Source organism: Cyphomyrmex costatus, unplaced genomic scaffold (assembly GCF_001594065.2).
Source record: "Cyphomyrmex costatus isolate MS0001 unplaced genomic scaffold, Ccosl1.0 scaffold72, whole genome shotgun sequence".
In the NCBI taxonomy this organism is placed as follows: domain Eukaryota; kingdom Metazoa; phylum Arthropoda; class Insecta; order Hymenoptera; family Formicidae; genus Cyphomyrmex; species Cyphomyrmex costatus.
This window is the reverse complement of record NW_017280289.1, coordinates 1,635,293-1,658,032: the sequence shown is the minus strand read 5'-3', so window position 1 is coordinate 1,658,032 and position 22,740 is coordinate 1,635,293. Positions and strand designations below refer to the sequence as shown.

The window sequence follows — 22,740 nt, the reverse complement described above, 5'->3', positions numbered from 1 at the left end:
CGCATTCTAACTTTTACGCTTCTCATACATTTACACTGACATATTTAATTGCCGCAACGATATTTGCGATGGAAAAAAGTTAATAGAATAGAATCACCCTCGTACAAACGCCAACCCTACTTCTACTACCCTGTTGCAAAAAGCCTCGAGCCATCCCAAATCGAAGCTGTATCATGCAATCTTCGAAGATGAACCCCTGATAGTTAAGCAAAGGGAACGTTTAACCAGCTTTTTCGACTTTCCTGCATTTTCAATATCTATACTTTCTTGACAATATAAGTCTCTGATCTAATTTACCCACGTTACACTTCGATGGCGAGCCACGTAAATTTCAACGAATCAGTAACGCGATGTGAGACATCCGTAGCAGAACAGCAACGTATGAGAAGTGATGAATTACATTGAGACTCAAGATTACTGAAAGATGGTAGAAAGATAAAATAAAAACTTTTAGTAATAATTGTTTTATAAAGGGAACGGATGAGGAAGACAATTAAATAATGGTCCGAACTAACACAACTGTTAGAAATGCAAATATTGTAAATCATCTAACTTCTTGCAGCCTATGTAATCCTGATCAATAGATACTGAAGATCATCTCGAGACATCGCGCAACTAGTTCATAGATTCGTTGCATGTGTTAGCTTCTTGTGCTTTTACATATAAATAATAGATAAATAGATAGTTTCTTCTAAAGAGACAATTTTCATCACACCCTTTTCTGATAAAGAAAAAACAAAGGAATAAATTTATTATATTCAATAAGAGTAAATTACTTTATTAGCTAAAAATTGATTAAAAATGATAAGTTAACTATATATGTATAAAAATTAGAAGACATTTATAAATATTTTTAAAAACATTATTTAAATAAAATATCGCATTCGTACCGAGTTACATTTAACATTATTAATATAAAACTTATGCTTATATGTGTATAATTCTTTTTTAAATTTGCATATTTAGTTTAACATAATTAACGTATCTCTAAAGATTGTTAAGCTTTCATTTTTTCTGTTTTCCGTGTAAAGCGATTATTTAAATAAAATAATAATTGTTTTAGCAACAGAGAGAGAGGAAAAGAATATAAACTATTTAATATTGTTTTTATTATTGTTATATACGTATTTATATTTTAATATTAATTGGATTTACATATATAATCACGCGATAATAAACTTATACAACAGTATAATAATATCAACATTAAACAGCTCATATTATTTCCCTATTATTAATTCAATTATTACTATTTTATTTAAACAATAGCCTTACATGAAAAAGAGTAAGAGAGCAAGAAGCTTAATTTAGAAATACGTTAATGAACAAGTGTAGAAATTATATATACATACTATACTTCTTCCATCTATAAGCTCATCATCGATGTATACATCTTTTATTGATGATATGATGATCGTGAAAAACATGACGCGACATTTTAAACGGTATACTTGGTTTCGAGTATTAAAATCTGTTGTCACGTTATATTTGCAGGCTCTCTCGACAGAACACCTAGTGAGAAATGACAATGGAATCGATTCCATTGTCATTTCTCACTGGGCAGGAACTCGAATTGCTGCTGTCAAACTACTGGTATACTGCTAACAGCACTGCTAACAGTTTAGTTACTAGGGAAGTAGCGAAGTAAGAAAGAACGAGAACAGCCTGTGAATTACGAGCAGCAAATTGGTCCATAGGCAATAAGCATGAGATAAAATCACGACAGGTTTCTCTGGATTATGCGAGCCTGTTCGGTACATGCTAAAGATCATCTCAAGAAACAATCCAGTCCACCAGCATCTTGATCATTTCTCCTCCTCCTGTCATTCAATATTGCGCGCGCTACTTGCGCAATGAAGTGTTTATGGTAGGAAATCAAAATCATTTGAATAATATCGCACACAAAGGAATATTACCGCCAGTGATAATTTTCATTAAAAAATTCAATTTACAGGCATTATTATTACTAATATTATTACATGATTCTAAATATTAAATAATTTATAAACACATTAATAATTATCAAAGCATTTATAAAATTATTAGTTTTACTTAACAGAAGCACAACTGCATAAGTAAATGAAAAATATTAGTTAATAATAGATTTAATAATTTTAGATATATATATACATATATATAGTAAAATATATGTATTCTGCTTGATTAAGTTCCTGAAATTAATTTTATTGATTAATCCGAATACCTGTATCTTAATATGTATATGTATATCTGAAATTATTAAATCTATTATTAAATAATATTTGTTATTTACTTATGCAGTTGTACTTTTGTTAAATAGAACGAATAATTTTATTAATATCCGACAACGTTAGTTTAACCGTTAACGAATCAATATGAAATTAATGCAACTCAAAATGTCGCGAGAGACGATCAAGTCGGTCATTAGATCTCGCGGGTCGCGCAATGGAACTGCTTTAACTCTTCGTGATGCTACCAGCCGGATCAGCTCAAAGCACGAAAGTGAGTGGTGAACAAATGGTAAACGGACAACGGCAACGTGGTATCAAATAAGAAGGCGAATCGCTTTGAACCTATCAGGAGTTCACCCCCTTCGTAATATCTCCTGAAAAAAATTCGTTTCCTTGCTGTGCGCTTCTTTTTCATCAATTCTTCGCCATTCTCTAAGTCGTTTCTTGCTCCATATATGCGTTAGAATAGTCAGAAATTCATGGTAGCCTGATATCTTCGAGAAAGAAAAACCTCAACCTATCGATCCTATACTGCATATCAAGAAGCAATCAATATTAAAAGCTTTTGAAGTTTTTAATATTAAAACCTTAAACTTCGAATGTTCAAAATTATTTTGTTGGACATTAAAGGAGCAATAGTAACCCACTCCCTTGAGTGTTAAAGAAATAACATTTTATTTTTAATTTCCATGCGTGTAAATTAATTTTTGTGGTTAATTATTCTACGAAAGTAAAATCGGGACGTAAGTCGAATGCAAGTGGAGAATAATAGAAGCTTCGTTTACGTTCGTTACTCTCCCTTTACATTCGGCATTATACTTTCCGATTTTTATTTTCGCCAAGGTATAAAGTAAACAATGTTCATATTAATGTATGCACTTATAGGTAAATAATAGAATAAGTTTGAGTTTTTAATATATATTTTTTTAGCTAAATTGTTTAACCTTATTTTTTTAATTAAATTGTTTAATCTTATTTTTTTAGTTAAACTGACGCTTATATTATTATAAATAGGAGCAGTGACAACTTGTGGAAATAATTAAAATAACTGAAATTGGTTATAACTCTCTCTTGACATTAGAACTTATAGGTAACTTCGAAAATTCGAATTTTTTTGAAGCTTTGAATCTTTGAAATTATCAAAAATAACAAGATCTAATCAGTATACAATACATTACGGCACATTATTATTTGTGTATTCTTATAAATTACTTTTATCATACAAAGCCTATACGAGTAGAGAGAAATCAGGATATATCATACATAGATACTTATAATGATAAAACAACTTATAGAATGACCAAAGATTCATGGTAGCCTGATATCATCGGGAAAGAACAACCTCAACATCGATCTTGAGGAGCAATCGGTTATCACAACCATCACAGGCTTCGAAGAAGTAAACACATTTGTATTTTTATCGCTAAAATAAACTCACATAATGTTACAATAAATTCAAAATTGATACAATGAAAATTTGTTTTGTAAAATATATTATTTATTCCTTTTTTTACTAATAAGTTATCTTGATATTATAATAATTAAAAAGAAACTTGTTTTTACTATCTTTTAACTCTTCACCGCTTATTTGATGTATTTGAGGCTACCTTATCTTACGTCTAAGAATAACCAGAAATTCACATGGTAGCCTGATATCTTTGAAAAGCACTATGTTTTCTTGAGCATCAACCGAGAGTAAAAACGAGACAAAAAGAACACTCTTAAATAGGAGTTAAAACAGCAAAAAATGTGTTTAATATTGAATAATTATTTGTACGTAATATGTAGGTAATATTATTACTCGTATCCTCTTATAAATACTTTTATTATATGAAGTCAGAAAGCGGGATATATTATGTTTATACAAAACATTTGTGTTTTTATCGCTAAATTGAACTTACAGGATGGTATTATCTTACATGATTGATAAAACAAAAATTTTGTATTATAAAATGACTTGTGTATTATATATTATTTGATTATTTTTTTAACTGTTAGATGAAATTAACTTTACATATATGAAAAATAATAATTAAGAAAAAATGTGAGACTGTCTTGTTCTACGTTCGAGAATAATCAAAAATTCATGGTAGCCTGATAACTTCGGCGAGAAAATGAGCCTCGATATCAAGAGAGATTACTGGATAAAGACTGATATAAACAAAATACGAAAAAAGCAACTTCATAAAATTGTATTAAAAATAGTACAAAATGATAGCCGTGGTGGATAAGGAATAATTATTTACATGTACATAACATTTTACAAGTAATATCATACTTGTTTAAAATGTTTAAATACTTTCGTTATTGAATTTAGAAAGTAAAACATGTGATGTTCGCAAAAATAAAACACTTGCATTTTTATCGCTAGAATGATATTAATCCAAAACATTATATAACACACAAATTTATTGTAAAATATTGTGACCTATTTACAAAAAGTTGTTTTGACATGTAGAGAATATAATAGTCAAAAAGGAATATTTATTACTTTTACTTTTTTTTAATTATTGTAAACATATTACTTATTATTTTCGTAACCATTATGTTAAATATTTAGAAAATATTTACTACTATTTGCGTTTTAATTATCATATTATTTTTTACTTCGACATACCATAGAACAGATTGCAAACTAATACAAATAAATTTGAACGTTTTTATTTTCATAATCGCACAAGTAATTGTACAACATGCAATTTGTAAAACTGAAATATTTTACTATTTATAAAAAAGTTATAAGTAACTTTAATTATATTTTATATTAATTTTCCAATTTTCATAAACATCATATTTTAAATTTATTTTAATTAAAGTTGTTCACTTTCCTAATTGTCTAATAAGAAATAATACAATACAATACTTTACCTTAAGACTACAATTCCTTTATTATTTTCTTATAATTAAGAGTTTATTATAGAAAAAAAGTGTTTTCCTATTGGAAATTATTGAAATTTCCTATTTGAAACTATTTTATTAACAATCTAAGCACCACGTGCAATGTCCATTGTGTATAACATAATGGAGATTCTTTTCTCCGATGACATGTCTTTAACAACTAGAAGAAATAAGGGATAAGGAAAGATTAGTGAATACCTAATAGGGTAAGAGGAGTGAGCGCCATGACCTTTACAGTACACGGGAAAATTACAGGGAAAATTACCTGAGCTGAAAATTGTAAGGTTACATCGGAGTAAAACTTTCCTACTGCACGCTCCTACTTCCCTAGTAATATATTTAATATTACTTGATGTTTACGTTAAATTATTAAATTAAACAATACGCTGACCCGGTTACGATGCATTAATGATAAAATGCACGAAGGTATGCGTATTATACATGATCTCGCCCAAATTATATTCGATCCATTCTCCACTCGCTCACGAAATTGATCTTCTGTCGCGAGCGACGCGCATCCTTCTACGTTTCGCACCAAAGGATTCAATAATGTAAGAAAAAAAAAAAGCGAAGAAAGAAAGGAAAGGCAAGGAAAAGGCACGCACATTTAATTGATTATTTGTATACTACTTGTAAAGATACCGGTGAAGGTTCAATACACGTAACAATCAAAACGTGCGTTTCGGGACGTTCATACTCCAGGTTCAGTATGCTTTCCTGGTATACGAGCACCACTTAGCACACCCTCTGGATTCCCATGGGACGTGTATTAATGAAAATCAAACTAGTTTCCGATCAATAAAGTTAATTTGACTCACGTCACGTTGTTCATCGTCCATCTTTAGAATGATAAGACTTTAAACCGTTACTACGAGATATTGCTAAAACGTTTATAATTGGCTCTCTCACAGATAATCAATTGCGATTTTTTTGACTTGATGCAATTTCAGCGTTGCTACAGATTTGAACTTCTATCATTACCTAACCCCTAATTAGGTTTCCCAAATAAGCGCTTTTATTTTATTTTACTTTGTTCGGTCTTATGTTTTGAATATGCGCGTATTTCAAACATAAGCATACTTTAAAGTCGTTTAAACGATACTTATAGACCGTTTAAAATACACTTTGAAATACACCTACATATGTAAAGTATAAAGAAAAACGGTCTATAGCGAACGATAATAAAGTTTCAATAAATTTCTATAAGTTTACAATATTAATATTTATGTTCTTTATATTAATATTGTAAAGTAAATTTATAGAAATTTATTAAAACCTTATTACCGCTCAATTTAGACCATTTTTCTTTATACTTTGCAAAAAACGAGCGAAATTAAATTATCTACATACGTGTTTGTAAGAAAAAAACTGCTTATTGAATTAATTTCGACGACAGTACGTTCCTAATTTTTATACTTGATAGAAATGAAAAGTCTTCATAAATCTCCATTTTATCAAATTACGATATAATACACTATAGCTACAAAACTATTATATCAGAATCATATTAATCGATGATAAACTGCTAAACAATGTTACTTCTTTTTATTTAAATCTTTCTACTTAAAAAACTTTCTTTCACGCAATAAATATGCTTACAGATACATGCACTATATGTACACATTTATACTCTTTTTTTTCTATGGAATCAGACACAAATCTTTTAAAAATCTGCTTCAATTAATTTATAGTAACCCTTTTTGTATAAAAATAAACAACACTAAGAAAAGAGCAATGTAAAAGTCAAATAATCGAATTAATGTAACGTCTAGTCAAAACAAAATTTTAGAAAACATAATTGATCCATAAATATAAAAAAATATTTTAATTAATTATATTTTTAATATTTTGTTTTGACTAAACGTTACATTAATTGTTTGATTTTTTTACATTGATCTTTTCTTAATATTTTTTACTTAAATATAATATACAATAAACAATATTCAATTAAAGACCGTCAATGTAACAACATAATACGAATACAAAGCTTATAACAGTCTAGTTTGGATCTTAGTTGCTTATATGTAATTTCGCGTTTAGTAATTTATATACTAATATGTGCAGTCTTTCTAAACTGCGCGACGAACGATAATATATAATAATTATTTCGTGTTATAAATTACATATATCTTGTCGCTTGTGTTTTATTAATTAAAGCTTATACTTACATTTTACAAATCAATTTTAGATAAAAATAATAAATAGCACAATATACATAACATAAATTTAAATAATAATATTTAATAATAATAACATGTATGTACATATACTGTGTATTGATTGGTAAGACAGATCAGTACAAATTAGAAACCCCCATAGTACATGGGGGCGTAGCTCAGATGGTAGAGCGCTCGCTTAGCATGCGAGAGGTACCGGGATCGATACCCGGCGCCTCCAACCTTTTTTTATTCTAAATTTGTTATGTTAAAGTTGACATTATTATATATTTATCACATAAATTATTCTACTTTTTTATTTTACTTAAATATATTATTTATACATAATTAATGTAATTAAGATATGTATACACGAATATAAGTCTCTTTGTTTAAGATGTATAAATTACATTTTTTATTTTTCTCTTCTCTCCTTCGATATTCTGTCATATCTATTTTCTGTTTTGCAATTTAATTTCACAAGTTAACTTCTTTTTATTAAAATTGTTAATTGAAAAATGAAACATGCTTGTGCTGCAGGATTAACGAAAGCTAATACTAGCACACTACTGAATCCGGAGCATTATTATAATGGCGCCGAGAGATTATACTGTCCAGCGAACGCTTATGTCGGGAATCAACCGGTCGACCGACAAGACAGTTTTCTGCGACTGAGACAACTAAGATCAGAGATGGTTCGAGTAGCAGCAATTAAAGGGCCAGCTCTCGATGGTTACATCGTCACATCGGATGACGAACACCAAGTGAGTTTTATGCTGTTCGACGAAATTAATTCCACTCGATATTAATAATTATGCCTTACCTGTCTAGAATAATTAATAGATTCAAGTGCTTAATTATAAAAATTAAGGCATTGGATATGACGATAATTGTTTTTCATTTATCACATTAAAATAAAGAAAATCGATATGTATAAGTATCATATGTATTATCAAAATTGTATCACTGTAATCGCTTACTCTTATCGAGAAACAAGTGATTTAATATAAATTATAATATTTATCACTACGTCATATTTATATAAAAATCAAGCCTAATGTCTAATATTATTTTTACATCAAATTATCTAACCGATTGGTAACGATACCGATATGTCCATATTGTTTTGAATCAATTAATATGTATATAACGTATTAAATATTATTTCTCTCATTATGTTTAAATTTTCAGACAGTGAGCTTCATATCTCATGGCCATGATGGCCCCGTGGAGGTATATTCTCCGTGTTGTATCATATTTGAAAGCTTCTCTTAATATAAAGAATAACATTTTGCAATTTAATTACCCTGGTTGATACCCTAAACAACCATTCCGTATTTACTAAAATATTTAAAATTTAAGTTTTATTTGATTTTGAGTGCAGTGTCCAATTCTTTAAATCCATGTTTCCCGCCAGCATAAACATTTTACAAATTTAAGATTTAATAAAATAAGAAAAACGTTCTTAAATTACCTATTATCAGACAATAAAGTAAAAAATAAAAACACATTTAAATATTATATTACTGTTAATCGACTGTTTATCGATGACAAAGCAATTGGGGGACATCGATTTAAGTTAAAAAGATGTTATAGCTTTATCCATATTTTAATACTCATTGAATACAAAAATTCTTTTTTAAATGACAGTTGATATTAATAGCCTCTAGCTGTTAATACACATAATATGTTAATATCTATATCAATTTATTATTTTATTAATAAAACAAATTGTTTACACATAGAGCGAGGCTGTGGATCCACACGACATGAGAAGAGAATTTCTTACTGGATTCCACGGAAGCGCTGGGGAAGCTATAGTCACTATTGACAAGGCAGTACTTTGGACTGATGGTCGATATCATATCCAAGCAAATCATCAGCTGGACTGTAACTGGATTTTAATGAAGCGAGGTGAACATGACGTGCGTAAATTAATTTAAATATTCTCATTTATTTCCGCATCAACAAAGTCTTTATTTTATATTTTTGCATACTTATCAATTATTAATTTATTATTTATGTATTATACATATATACAATACTCTCTCTCTCTCTTCTCTCTCTCGCTCTCTCTCTTTCTTGTCATTAATAAAATTCACAAAAATAAACAAAATGCCAATGTAAGCCGACACAGGTTATTGATGTACACTTTTCTTACAATTTATTAAAAATAAATAAAACGTATACATTTCTCGATCTATGGTGCTCCTCACAAAATAATATAAAACTAACAATTAAACGCAAAATTAAGATTATGATGGTAGCGCATACAACTATACATGCACTTAATTAAATTCAAATGGTAATGTCCAAATTCAAGTCAAAACTTGTTCATCAAATTGTTAAACAGCTCAACAGCTATTTATATGACTATATATTAATTTAAAAATAACAATAAAATTTAGAATCAAATCAATATAACAATAAATGGTTTCGTTTTTGTAACTATATATTTACTCATAGTTTCATTAAAATTTTTTAATAATTACGTTAAAAATAATATTATAAAAATATATTATTATATAAAGTTCTTATTGTTTCAAAAAAAATATATTAAATTATATACTTTTTTTTATCCAATAAATTCTACTTTTGTTCTAATGATAAAAGTGCTTTCTACGTTATCATCATCCTCTTCTAGTCACTATTCTGACGAGTAACCTCATCGGTTCCGAGATGGCGATACTATCAGAATTTACTTTTAACTGTTCTGTAATCTACTAGATGGCTCCGCAGAAAGTTATTTTCTCGTATTTAAAATGTGACCACGACTACTATATCTAGAGGCGATATAGCGAGGAAATTTTAAGATCATGCTTCACAGGATCAGTTCTGTAGGAGTTGATCTCATTCTCCCTCCCTAACATGGGAGTTGATGTAACCATGATGAGGAGAAGCAGCTCTCTTCTCTGAGCGTGAGAACGACATGAGTTCCCGACTTGTTTCGAGAACTCTGTCATCAATGATCGTTCGCTCTTCGCATTCAATGCGAGGGGAATGGGAAGAAGGGCGTTCTGAGTGGTTACTTTTTTTTATTTAAATTTAAACATAAATTTTATTCTTTTTAGTGGATGTGTATCGTAGACAATGGCTATGTTTACACCGTGCATTTAGGCCGCGGCCTAAACAATAGAATGTCCTTTTGTTTATCCTATAGGTTAAACAAAAACGTAGTCATAGTATATAAATATATAGATAAACCGAGCATGCGGCGGGAGGGAACACAATTTATACCGACCAGTACGAACCACGTTACTTTGACTTTATAAAGCGTAATAATATTTAAAAAAATTACATCACATTACGAATATATTAAAAAGGATAAACATGATCCTTTCAGTAACATAAAAAATTTGCGATAAACGTTAAATTAAATTATAAATTTTAAAAATTATAGAAACAGTTTTATAATATATTTTTTTTAACATTTTTTATAATAAATATGTTTTTCAATATTTTCATAAATCTTTTTAGGTACCAACGATAACGGAATGGTTAATACAAGAGTTTCAAAATCGATCAGAAGTACGTATTGGTGCCAATCCGAAACTAATACCTGCATTTACGTGGGAGACATGGGAGCACGAATTGGGTAACGAAAAATATTTTTTGTATACTATTAAAAATTTCTTTATTGCGATATTGGTAATAAATACTTTTTTTCGGTTTATTTTTAAGTTTTTCAAAATAAATTCTATAATTATCGTCAAAATTGCCAAGACAAATCCAATCTTCTTTCACCGCGACTAACAATCCTATTCGTATTCAGTGAATTCGTCCGTAAGATTGGTCGCAGTCCATAACGACCTGGTGGACTTGATCTGGCAGGTGGGTCGACCTGAGTACAATCCACACGCGGCGTATCCGCTGACGGACGAGTACTCCGGTAAACCGTGGCAGGAGAAAGTTCAGAATATCCGGCTAGAAATGGAGTATTCTTCGGTCGACGCGCTCATCGTCACCGCACTGGATGAGATAGCGTGGCTATTTAACGTCCGTGGCTACGATTTACCACACACACCCGTCCTCAGGGCTTACACAATTGTCACTCACGAGTCCCTGCATCTTTATGCACCACGCCAAAAGATCCTGCGATCCGTCGATATACATCTAAAAATCGACTCCTGTTCCCATGCAAATTGTGTCAAGTAAGTAATGATTAGTAGAGTCTGGAAATTACCGTGTGTCAAGCAACTTTTAACAAATAAAATAAGAAATAAAACAACAGACAAGAATGAAGATTTCTAATATAAAAGTAGAATTCGTTGTACTTTGAATTAAAAAAAAAAAAAGAGATTTCCAAATGTTACAAAAAATCATGATACTTCTTAGTTCCTGTAAATTATAAAAATTATCATAGTAGTAAGATCCAGCAGATTTGTATAATGACCGAATTTTTACAGATGGCATAATTACACAGATATTTGGTACGATTTAAGGACTATGTCTCAAGCCTGGAATACAGTGTGGCTCCCATCACCGTACGGTTACTCACCAGGAGCGTCCAAAGAAATATACAATTCCGTAAGTGTAATCGCGAAGACGACGGTTTTGCATATATCTCAAGCACGAGAATACGTATAATATACATATTATATCTTTGAATAAGCAGATCCCCAAAATCAGTTCTTCAGTATTACTTTATCTCAAGCTAAATATCGAGTTTATATATTGTAGTTTAATCTATCTAGACTGATATTATTTTTAGACTAAAATATTTTGAAATGAAAAAACCATTTTTCCTCTCTCTCTTACAAGTAATGATTATAAAAACTATAATTAGCTTTAACTTACGCAATTCAATATTGTATAAATCAATAATGCAGATTGATGAGCGAAAATGGAAAATGATTAAAACGAATATAAAAGAATAGAAACCTAACCAAAACTTTAAGTATAGATATAATTGGAACAACAAAATATATTGGGGTGTTTATTTCTTAAAACGCTTTTTTTTATTTTTATTGTTCCAATTTAATACATTCCTTAGAAATTTTACTTACACTTCTGTCATTCTTTCCTTACATTCAACTTATGTTTTGATTTTTATTTCTATCAGAATTGAATTATTTATATTCCAACTAAATATTATGTATTTTGTATTAATTATCATGTCCAATAATGTAAAAAATTGGTTATTTTTTATTCTGATTAAAATACCTGCAAGATTAATTTTTTTCTACAATTTACATGTTGATAAGTACTCTTCTTTCTAAAAAATATTTTAAGCAAATTATTAATTTTTTGAAAAATAAAATAGCGAATTAAATAGAAGTATCCAGACGCGAATACATCCAACACGCAAGAATCTTTTTCGCAGATTCCACCAGAAAAAAGATTTGTTAAGGCCTCACCTATAATTGATCTAAAAGCGGAGAAAAACAAAGTCGAAGTGGCAGGTATGAGAAGATCTCATCTGAGGGATGCAATGGCCATGTGTGATTTCCTGGCTTACATGGAAGAGCAGTACAAATTAGACTCTGAAGGATGGGACGAGATGCAAGTGGTGAGAGTGATCAATGAAATTCGTTACGAACAAGATGGCAATAGGGGTATCGCATTCCCGACAATAGTAGGGTACGGACCGCACGCTGCTATGCCGCATTACGAACCGAATAACTTGACCAACATTAAAATCGGGACCACGTCCACACTAGTGATCGACTCTGGAGGACAATACTTGGGTACGAAATTCTGATTCCCTTTATTCTACTTTACTAGGAAATAGCAAGTCAAATTGAATGGAACAAAAAAAAGAACTAATTTTAAATTCAAGATTTACTTTAATATAAAATTCGAAAACATTTAATAATTCTTTTTTACGCTTCCTCCAATTCTTTATTCACTCACAAGTAGTCGAAAAGTATGAGTAAAATTATTTAACAGATGGTACCACAGACGTGACCAGAACTCTTCACTTGGGAGTGCCGACTGATGAACAGAAAAAAGCCTACACGAGAGTGCTGATCGGTTCGATTGAATTATCGTCTTTGATCTTTCCCAATGATCTACCGGCAGAGCAATTGGATATTATTGCGCGTAGGTCGTTGTGGAGCAGCGGTTACAATTACATGCATGGCACTGGTCACGGAATCGGTCATTTTTCTTCAGTTCACGAATGTTCGTAATCTACAGTTTCCTGTAAAATAATTGCGTCACGAGAATATGGAATACAATTGATGAAAGCCATTCTAGTGGAACAATACGCGTTGCAGCGCCTATCAGCTTGTCGTATTACGGATGCAAAAATTCAGGATGTTCCATCAAGTTGAAGCCAGGATTCTTTTTTTCAAACGAACCGGGGTATTACAAAGAAGACGATTTTGGTGTTCGTTTGGAGAATATCCTTGAAGTAATTCCGGCTGATAAATTGGTATATCTTTTGATACATTCTTATCTATTGTATAACTGCATATGTAATTAATTATTAATACGAAATACATAATGACACAGCTGTTTTATATATTTCGTATTAAAAATTAATTACCAGTTTTTAATTAGTAGCTGATAATTGTTTCAGTCTTATAATGGGCAAAGATTTCTCAAATTCAGGGACGTCACTCTGGTCCCGTACGAACCGAAACTTATCAAAATTAATATGCTAACTTCACCGCATGTAAGTTTCAAATACATCGTTCTATAACACTCTTAATTTTAATTATTATAATCACAAAAAATAACGAGCACAATATTGACGTATCTATAATGTTAAAAAACACAACCAATAAGAAATTGCCTTTAACGATCGAGCTGGATCTTAGATACTAATTGTAATTCCGTGTAAATTTATATATTACGTATGTAGTCTTTTAAACCGCGCGCCAAACAATTTTTCGGTCTTGAAACGCCACTTTACGAAACCATCGCAATAAATATCACGAGTTAAATTATCTAGCAATTTAACAATTTTGCTCATAGCATCTTGGATCTTAATAAAATTGAAGACTACATACGTAATATATAAATTCACACGGAATTACAATTAGCACCTAAGATCCAGCTCGATCGTTAAAGGCAATTTCTATTGGTTGTGTTTTTCACACGTACGGTCCTACAAGATTTAATATTTAAATATATCTATGTGTTACATAGCGGCGTTGGCTAAATAATTACAATAGGCGTATACGGAAAGAAGTCGGCGCAGAGTTAAAAAAGAATTTAAAAATGAAAGCATTTTACTGGATGATGGCGAAAACTACGACCATTCCAGAAACGGACAGCTATTTTTTCTCTGATAATTCTCAAGCAATGCCGTCTACCAATAGGCAATTCCATACTTTAGTTATAATCGTTGCTATTTATCATATTATAAAAAGTAAGCGATATTCGAACACAACTTCATGCATTTGTTACTATTTATTGATTGAAGCTAGAATGATGCATCAATTTTTGTTGCAGATTTCACAAGAATACACAACTAAATTGGGAAATACGTCTATGTTGTCAAATACAATATTTTAAATTACGGACCTTTTTTGCCTTATAGAAGTTACTTTTTTATCGTAAAATATACATCATTTCCAAGATTGATATAGGATATCATATAATTAAATTTAGACAAAAAAACATAGAAATAAACTTTAATAAATTATTTTTCTATATACATATCTGTACTATTTTTGCTTTTTCTTGTCCTTTCTGATCTTTGTTCCTGTATCTAACATGTCTTGAATTGGATCTTCTATTGAATCCAAAAATTGTATAGAAGGCTCTGAATTGTTTGATGAAGCAGTCACATAAAGTTTAAAATACTTCAATATATCATCTAAAAGATACAAATGTATAAATCTATAATTGTTAAACTATAGCTATCAAGCAAATGTAAATCTAATAAATAAACCATGGTTCCCTTTTTTACTGAATGCGTCACCCATCGTGTCGTTGAGAGAGAGGGGTTATGCTTATGTATTAACTTTTCTCTTTCTTCCTTCACGACGCGACGTGTGATGCGCTCAGTGGAAACGCATCCAAAGATTTTATTAAAGAAATAAATAAAAATACAAACCTATTACTTTCTTATCCATTTTATATTCAGAAGCTATACTTTCACTACTATATGTTATAGGATCGCGTTTATGTTGCAAAAGAAATGTGAGAGCTTGCTTTAATGAGCACTTTCCCATAGGAATCACTGTAGGTTCACAAAATTCCAGTACAAAATTATTTTCCGAGCTCTGTCTACTTTGAGGTAACTTGGAGTCTCTCATTGACTCTTTGATCTCCTATACAATATTGCAAATTTTACATTTACCACTTGTATTCAATGAATTTATATTAACATAAGAACATTAATGCAATATTCAAAAATACAAACAAATCAGTTCATACTTGCGGATCTCTTGACGTAACAAAAACATCTTTTAATCGTTGATCCAATTGCATGTTTTTTTGATAATGATCTTCCAAGAAGTGTGGATTTACTGAAATAGAATTACATGATAAGAATCATTAAAGATAGTAGTTTGAACATCATTTTTAAATTATAGTCGTTAAATTATGATTCCGAACATATATGATACCTTGGTCCAAAAGCTTCTTTTGTTTTTCTGTAGTTGCATACTGAGGTGCAGGTATTGGCTTTTCTCGCGAAATAAGTTCTGCCGCACGATTTTCGATGTTAAACGTGCGAATAGGTCGAGTCATTTTCGAATAAATCTTTCCCATGATTCAAGTAACCTACAGTAAAACAAATTATTTACTATAGGTGAGTTCCATTAACGTTCATAACACTTTCAAGCATCATTTATCTTTATTTAACATTATTTAATCAACAATAAGAATGAAATGATTCTATGAATGTTGCAAACATCAAGTGGAACATCCTTATAAATATACCTTGGAATACTACTGTGCTACAATAAATTTTCATCTAAGTTCTAACTCAAATTTGGTACAGTTTATTTATTATTAAAATTTTGAAAAAACGCATCGAATGAGCATAATTTTATTGAGATTGAAGACGAGGAGCGTCTTTTGGACATTTACCAAAATAACATTTAATAAGATCATTAACAAAATTGGTAATTCAAGTCTAATAGTTTTTTCTTATTAAAATTTTAATAACAAAATAATATTTAATAAAATTGTTTCGTATTAAAGTTTGTGGGACAGAGCAACACTTATTTCTGCCAGATTCTTTCATTTCATGCAAAAACGCGTTGAATAAACCTAATTTTATTGATTTTTGAGCTGAGGCAGCCATCCTGTATAATTACCATTTATTTTTTTAATAATAAAATACTGTTAGAATTATTCTACAACCTACAATTTATAAAGTAAACATTAAAAAGTGCAAAAAATTTGTTAATTATGTGGGTGAATACTTACTTATCTAGAGTAGTATTATAAATAAAATAAGTAACATTCGAGGTTTAATTACGGATTATGTGATAAATTATAACATAACATTATTGTTAATTTCAGCTGTAATATACCTCCGCAATCATAGAATGCAAAAGTTTGCAAAACGTGCTTGAACAATAATTATGAAATAACATAAACACATGCTATTAAAAAGAATTCCATTTTGAAGGAAAGATTTTAACCTTTTTACTGCTTTTTGCTCTTGATGCATTCCAAAATTCATCAAAAAGTTGCCCTCGTATGTGCATTCCAAAACTCATTGATTGCGTTCAGCAGAAAATGCCGCTTTGAAACTGTTGTAAAATTTTTGAATACGGTTGGTTTTTGCTTTTGATTCTTTATGGATCTAATGTATAAACCAATCATACTGAAGAATTTTACAACAGTTGCAAAGCTGCATTCTCACTGAACGCAGCCATTGAGTACGATCCACTTACGCTGTAAATAGAGAACCTTGTTTTAGAAACTTTTGATTGACCAATCGGAAGAAAGAATTGTATTAATTGACCAATCAAAAAAAAGCTTCGAAGAATTTGCAGCATCAAGTGGACCGCAACCCCAGACAATAGGCACGTTCAACGTCAAGTTGACAAAGCGGCTAGCCTGCTCACCGAGCAAATGAATATAATTGGTTATTACTTATAGATCCAACCAATCATATTCGATATGCAAGCGTACCTAGCCGCTTCGTCGTCTTGAACTCGCCCAGTGTGTCTCTAGCGCTTTGTGATTCGAAACACATCCTAGGGCTTTAATTGGAATCAGAATCCATATTACTTGATGCTAGTTGGTACAAGTGATTCACGCAAATCGTGGTGAGTTTCGGGTACGCGTCGAGGTGAAACGTCCTACGTACCGTATGTGTTGTTGATCCGAGATATTCACGTTGTTGAAGTTTTTTCTGTACGAAATATGTCACGGCTCTGTGAGGCCTAACGACGGACTGTATATCGGTAAGTCGCTGTGCATATTGTAACGAAGAACAGATACCAAGAGTTTGATGTTATCCTGTAACCGCCAAAACTGTAGACGGAAACGCCATCTTGTGCATTGATGTTTATATTTTCATAAATCGAGCAATATACGCTGTTGATTTTTCATATGCGTTTATGGGTTAGATCGCACACATTCGACATGCAACACTGGATTTCTTTGTATTACTTTATACCAAACGTAAACGTTTTACTCTCAGAGAGAAACACTTCATTGAAATTAGGCAGGATGACATTTGTTAAATGTTTCTCTTTTTAACTGCGTTTATTTTGCTTTTGAACTGAAAGAAACTTGATTTAATTAATTTACTAATTCCACCTTTTTGCAGATAATTAATAGAGAAATCTAAGAATCATGTTTTATGCACATTTTGTGTTGGCCAAAAAAGGGCCTTTGGCCCGTATATGGTTGGCTGCTCACTGGGACAAGAAATTAACAAAGGCACATGTATTTGAGACAAATATAGAAAAATCAGTGGATGGTATATTACAACCAAAGGTAAACATTATTTTAGCAACAAGATCTGACAAAATGCTCTGATACATTATTAAATTCTGTTTATAATATTTCTAATAGGTTAAAATGGCTTTAAGAACATCTGGTCATTTATTACTGGGAGTAGTACGAATCTATTCAAGAAAAGCCAAGTACTTATTAGCTGATTGCAATGAAGCTTTCGTGAAGATTAAAATGGCCTTTAGGCCTGGAATGGTAGATTTACCTGAAGAACACAGAGAGGCAGCTGTAACAGCTATCACTTTGCCAGAAGTATTTCATGATTTTGATACTGCTATGCCTGAACTCAAGTAAGATAATGCTATCAAGTTTTTGCAATAAAATATTTTAGCAGTAAAACGTAAACAATGAGGAAATCAAATATGATTTTCTTACTGCTTGCATTATGGCTTTATATTGTGATTGGCCAATTCACTTATTTTACATTTTACTGCTTAAATTTTTTCATATATCATAATCTTAACAGAGTATTTGTAAATATTTAATATAATTTTTCTTTTTAGAGATGTTGATATAGAAGCTCAGTTTAGTTTGAATCAATCTAGAGCAGAAGAAATAACAATGAGGGAAGATTATGGCAGTCTGTCTTTAGTTACACATGATCAGGGCTTTGGTGACATGAGTTTTGATGCTGAGCCACCAGAGTTGTTAAGACACGGCAGTGGTATGGAACCTTCGTTGGACCAGGTAATCATATATTTGTCCTTTTTTAGTTTTACTTATTTAATACTTTTTATCATTATATAGTAATGAGTAAATTTAAATGTTTTATAAATTTTTGAAGAACGATTATATAATTTAGTATGTAATATAAATATCATAATCGGCTAAACAATCTTTGAATGTAAAAGTATTATTTTTAAAAATATATAAAAGTTCTTATAAAAACATTTATATAAAACGTGTAATTACTCAATCCATAGTTTTGTTCATTATCATATATGTATGTATAATGTAAACAAATGCTTTTAAAAATTTTCTAAGAGTTCAATTTTTGTTAAATAAGCGAAAACTAAACAAATATCAGTTTTTAGTATTTTAAAAAATAATGACATTTTAAGATATTAATTGCTCCAATTTGATTTTAGAGTCACATGTTATTTAGTGATGGGCCAGGAATAGAAGCGGCATTGGAACAGAAGGAAAAAGAGCCAGTTGCAGGGACATCAGCTACAACGCAGCCCATGGACATAGATACACCCATTAGAGACGATGGTTTTGGTGGCCATCTTGGTCAAGATATCATATGTATGATTGAATAATTATTATTCTTTTTATAACTTTGACGTTCGTTTATAATTATTGTCGAAAATGTTTTAGCGGGAGGTCTCTTTGAAGGTGGTTTATTTGATGAAGCTCCAATGGGTGAAGTACCCGTACCTGAAGTTAGTTCGATAAATGAGCAACAGGAAACGGGAACGGTTGCCGGAACTGCTGCTTCTGTACACGATGAGTCTGACGAAGATATGGGTGATCACTTTGGTGGACCAGCTTCTCCAATGGGAGGCATGAGGTATTTATCATTCTTAAGAAATTATTTATGGTAAGATTATAAAATATACAGTCAAGAAAGAAAAATGAAGCAATAATAATCGAAAAATTATTAATAGGACATATATTTATTTAATTGGTCTATTGAATCATCAAACTTTATTTACAATCTTGAATCGCAATCTGGATTTTATGATTGTTTATTGTCAATAAAAATATTAGATAAATCAATTGATTACGTTTTAATCTTTATTGCTTAATTTTCCTTTTTTGTTTTGTTTAATATTGCTTTCACTCTTGTTTGTATATTTTGCTATATACAACTTTGAAATTATACTAATACATTGAATATGTTATGCGTAGCTCTGACGGCTCTAGACCAGCTACACCAGCCGCAGCTGGAGAGGAAATTGAAGGAAGAATTAGCGTTGCCAGTCGGCGCTTTACACCAGCTCCGCCAGTTATACCTGAAGAACATGCCATTGACAACATAGAAGAACCGCCACCTATGCAAGAACAAACCACATTATTACACGATGAAGAAGAAAGCTTTGCACTAGCTCCAATTGATGCATCTGCTTTAAAGGGTAAATTTTTTTTTATTTTAACATTTATATCTTGTAATCAACAAAAAATCATCGGTTTTTCTAGGATTCACGAAAGCCAAGCGCAAGCGTAAACTCATTGTTGATGAAGTAAAAAATATTTCTGGTGAGGAAATGAAAGCACAGCTATCTGATACTAGCGATATTATCACGACGTTGGACTTGGCACCACCTACGAAAAGATTAATGCATTGGAAGGAAACGGGTGGAGTAGAGAAACTCTTTGCTCTACCAGGAAGGCCTATCCCGGCTCGTGTTTTATTTAAAGTAATAATATTTAACATTATGTGACTGGGTCCACAAGAAATTAACTAATCATAGTTAAATGCGAGAAAAATAATCTACTGTGATTGGTCAATTTCTTACGGCTTTATGGCTTAGGGCTTCTTAAAGCGAGATTGTGGACCCAGTCTATATGATTGCTTGAGTAACAAATTTTGGAAACTTATATAGTGTAAATATTTCATTTTTTAATTATTAAACAGAATTATCAGAGACATTTGACCAGCAAGTCTTACGATCATGAAGACTTCGGGCGACTTGGAACTGAAGAAGATGGAATGTCTTTAGAACAAATGAGAGATGCTCCAGAAGCAGAAGTAGCTTCTTATGAACAAAGTATTCTCAATAAACGTATAGGACGAAAACGAAAAGCACCACAGGATGATGAGGTTAGTCATTATAAGTGATAAAAAGGAGAGATTTCTTTAAACAATGAAACACAATTGGCAGAATTTTAATGGAATATTGTAATATAAATGTAAATATCATTACTATGTTTAGATAAAGCAACCTCCTCAACCTCCTCAGCCAACTCCAGTAGAGATCAATCAACCAAATGAATCGGAAATTCCAAACATAATCACACAACAGAATCTTTCTTCAGAATCGCCTATGCCATCAGAAATATCTTTACCAGTAGAACCATCGGTTTCCGACATAAGCAGTATTGTGCCTTCTGGGGAACCATCAGTTGTACCACCAACTACTGAAACGCCTTTGCTCGGCTCGGAAATGCCGCAAATCGCACCAGCTGAAGTTAGCTCGATACTTGGCACACATGAAGAACAAGTATCTGCACAAGAAGAACCAGCCACTGTACAAACAGCCGATATGCCACAGATGGAAAACATGGGATACGACCAAGTGAGTAGAAAAATTTTGATTTTATAATTAATACATTTTAAAAACTACGTCCTTGCCTTGTAATCATTGCTTCAATGTTTCCTTATAAATCTAGAGAGCGCTTGTACATTTAATATAAAAACTTTTATTAATTCTGCACAATTTCAATAGGCACAACCACAAGTTTCATATATGGGCTATGACGAACAACATCCTCCAGCACATACGCCTGGTGCGATTTCTGAAAGAGGACCTGCCACACCATGGAACCACGAAGATTATGAGTTTCCACCATCAGTGGGACCTGTAATTTACTTTAATATTATTCATAAAATTATTTTATTGTATATTTAATATAAATAATATGAAATTTTTATTTTGTATATGTACATTTATCAAGTTTTAATAGAAGATTTTTTTAATCTATAAAAAAATTTTTTATTAAAACTAAAAAAAACATTAATTAATTGTTTACACACACAATATTATGTTTTTTTAGCAAGAGGAACAACAAATGGATGAAACTTATGAGCAATTTGAAGAACGCGTTCTTAACAAAAGAGCGGCGCATATGTATCATGTTATTAAAAGCAAACTCGATACCAAAGATAAATTAACACTATCGGAGATGGCATTTAAAAATAATCGCAAACAGGTTAGTCTTTTGGAAAACTATCTAATAGCTGCGTTCAGCAGAAAAAGTTTTGCAACTATTATTAAATTTTTTAATATAATTAATCTTGCTCTTATTGGATATAAATGTATAAACCAATCATATTGCAAAATCTCACAACCGTTATAAAGCTATTCTGCTGCATGTAGCCAATATATTTTTCTTTAGCCATATATTTTTATATTAATAAAAAAATAACTCTGTCTTTACAGGTTGCACAAAAGTTTTATACACTATTAGTCTTGAAAAAGTTCCAAGTATTAGAACTCAATCAAGAATATTCATATGCTGAGATTATAGTCACAAAAGGACCAAAATTCGAAAATCCTGCATTGTAAAAGTTTATGCTCTCAATTATGTAAACTTTACGTATTGATGAAGAAAAAAAACGTTAATATCTGTCTTTATATATACAATATCAAAATGACAGTCACAGTTTTCATAAATAAATCCTAATTAATCTTAGTTCAAAATTATTTTTAATTAAAAGGATTTATTGATTTTCAACACAGATTTGTAAAAAATGAGGAAATATCTGATTATTATTTATTTTTTTTAATCCCCTGTCTTGGAAAGATGTATAATGAATATTAGTTACTGTGAATATTAATCACTTCAATCGCATTGCATTCCGTTTTTCATACACACATATACATTGATATCTTTTTATTCATATAAACTCTTAATTATATTAAATTTTGTATTTA

At 30.8% G+C, this 22,740-nt stretch overlaps 3 protein-coding genes and 1 non-coding gene across 6 annotated transcripts; 3 read left to right on the top strand and 1 right to left on the bottom strand.

The window, feature by feature from the left end:
• The first annotated feature begins 7,432 nt into the window (after positions 1–7,432).
• On the top strand, positions 7,433–7,505 carry TRNAA-AGC (transfer RNA alanine (anticodon AGC)). Its single transcript has one exon. It is a non-coding gene; the product is annotated as a tRNA-Ala (tRNA).
• Positions 7,506–7,782: 277 nt separating this feature from the next.
• Positions 7,783–14,835, top strand: LOC108780568 (xaa-Pro aminopeptidase 1). Its single transcript, XM_018548324.1, has 12 exons — positions 7,783–8,028; positions 8,456–8,497; positions 9,010–9,189; positions 10,742–10,859; positions 11,037–11,415; positions 11,671–11,791; positions 12,588–12,951; positions 13,154–13,387; positions 13,483–13,640; positions 13,788–13,883; positions 14,360–14,582; positions 14,666–14,835. Exons 1-12 carry the CDS (start codon positions 7,783–7,785, stop codon positions 14,686–14,688), a joined length of 2,184 nt encoding a protein of 727 aa, XP_018403826.1. The 3' UTR covers positions 14,689–14,835.
• A 2-nt stretch (positions 14,836–14,837) lies between these two features.
• LOC108780600 (protein NDUFAF4 homolog) lies at positions 14,838–16,836 on the bottom strand. 3 transcript variants are annotated; one of them, XM_018548362.1, is made up of 5 exons: positions 16,813–16,836; positions 15,787–15,943; positions 15,596–15,687; positions 15,273–15,489; positions 14,838–15,032 (listed from the first exon to the last, which is right to left on the bottom strand). In XM_018548362.1, exons 2-5 carry the CDS (start codon positions 15,929–15,931, stop codon positions 14,881–14,883), a joined length of 606 nt encoding a protein of 201 aa, XP_018403864.1. In that variant the 5' UTR covers positions 15,932–15,943; positions 16,813–16,836; the 3' UTR covers positions 14,838–14,880. The 3 variants fall into 3 exon arrangements, with proteins under 3 accessions (XP_018403864.1, XP_018403862.1, XP_018403863.1); XM_018548360.1 differs by lacking the exon at positions 16,813–16,836 and adding an exon at positions 16,702–16,798; XM_018548361.1 differs by lacking the exon at positions 16,813–16,836 and adding an exon at positions 16,595–16,709.
• A 656-nt stretch (positions 16,837–17,492) lies between these two features.
• Positions 17,493–22,371, top strand: vtd (RAD21 cohesin complex component verthandi). The gene is made up of 13 exons (XM_018548373.1): positions 17,493–17,583; positions 17,952–18,121; positions 18,200–18,429; positions 18,643–18,826; positions 19,228–19,387; positions 19,460–19,652; positions 19,994–20,217; positions 20,282–20,502; positions 20,721–20,906; positions 21,019–21,381; positions 21,532–21,666; positions 21,860–22,015; positions 22,246–22,371. The coding sequence occupies exons 2-13, from the start codon at positions 17,978–17,980 to the stop codon at positions 22,369–22,371; spliced, it is 2,322 nt and encodes a 773-aa protein (XP_018403875.1). The 5' UTR covers positions 17,493–17,583; positions 17,952–17,977.
• Positions 22,372–22,740: the final 369 nt, after the last annotated feature.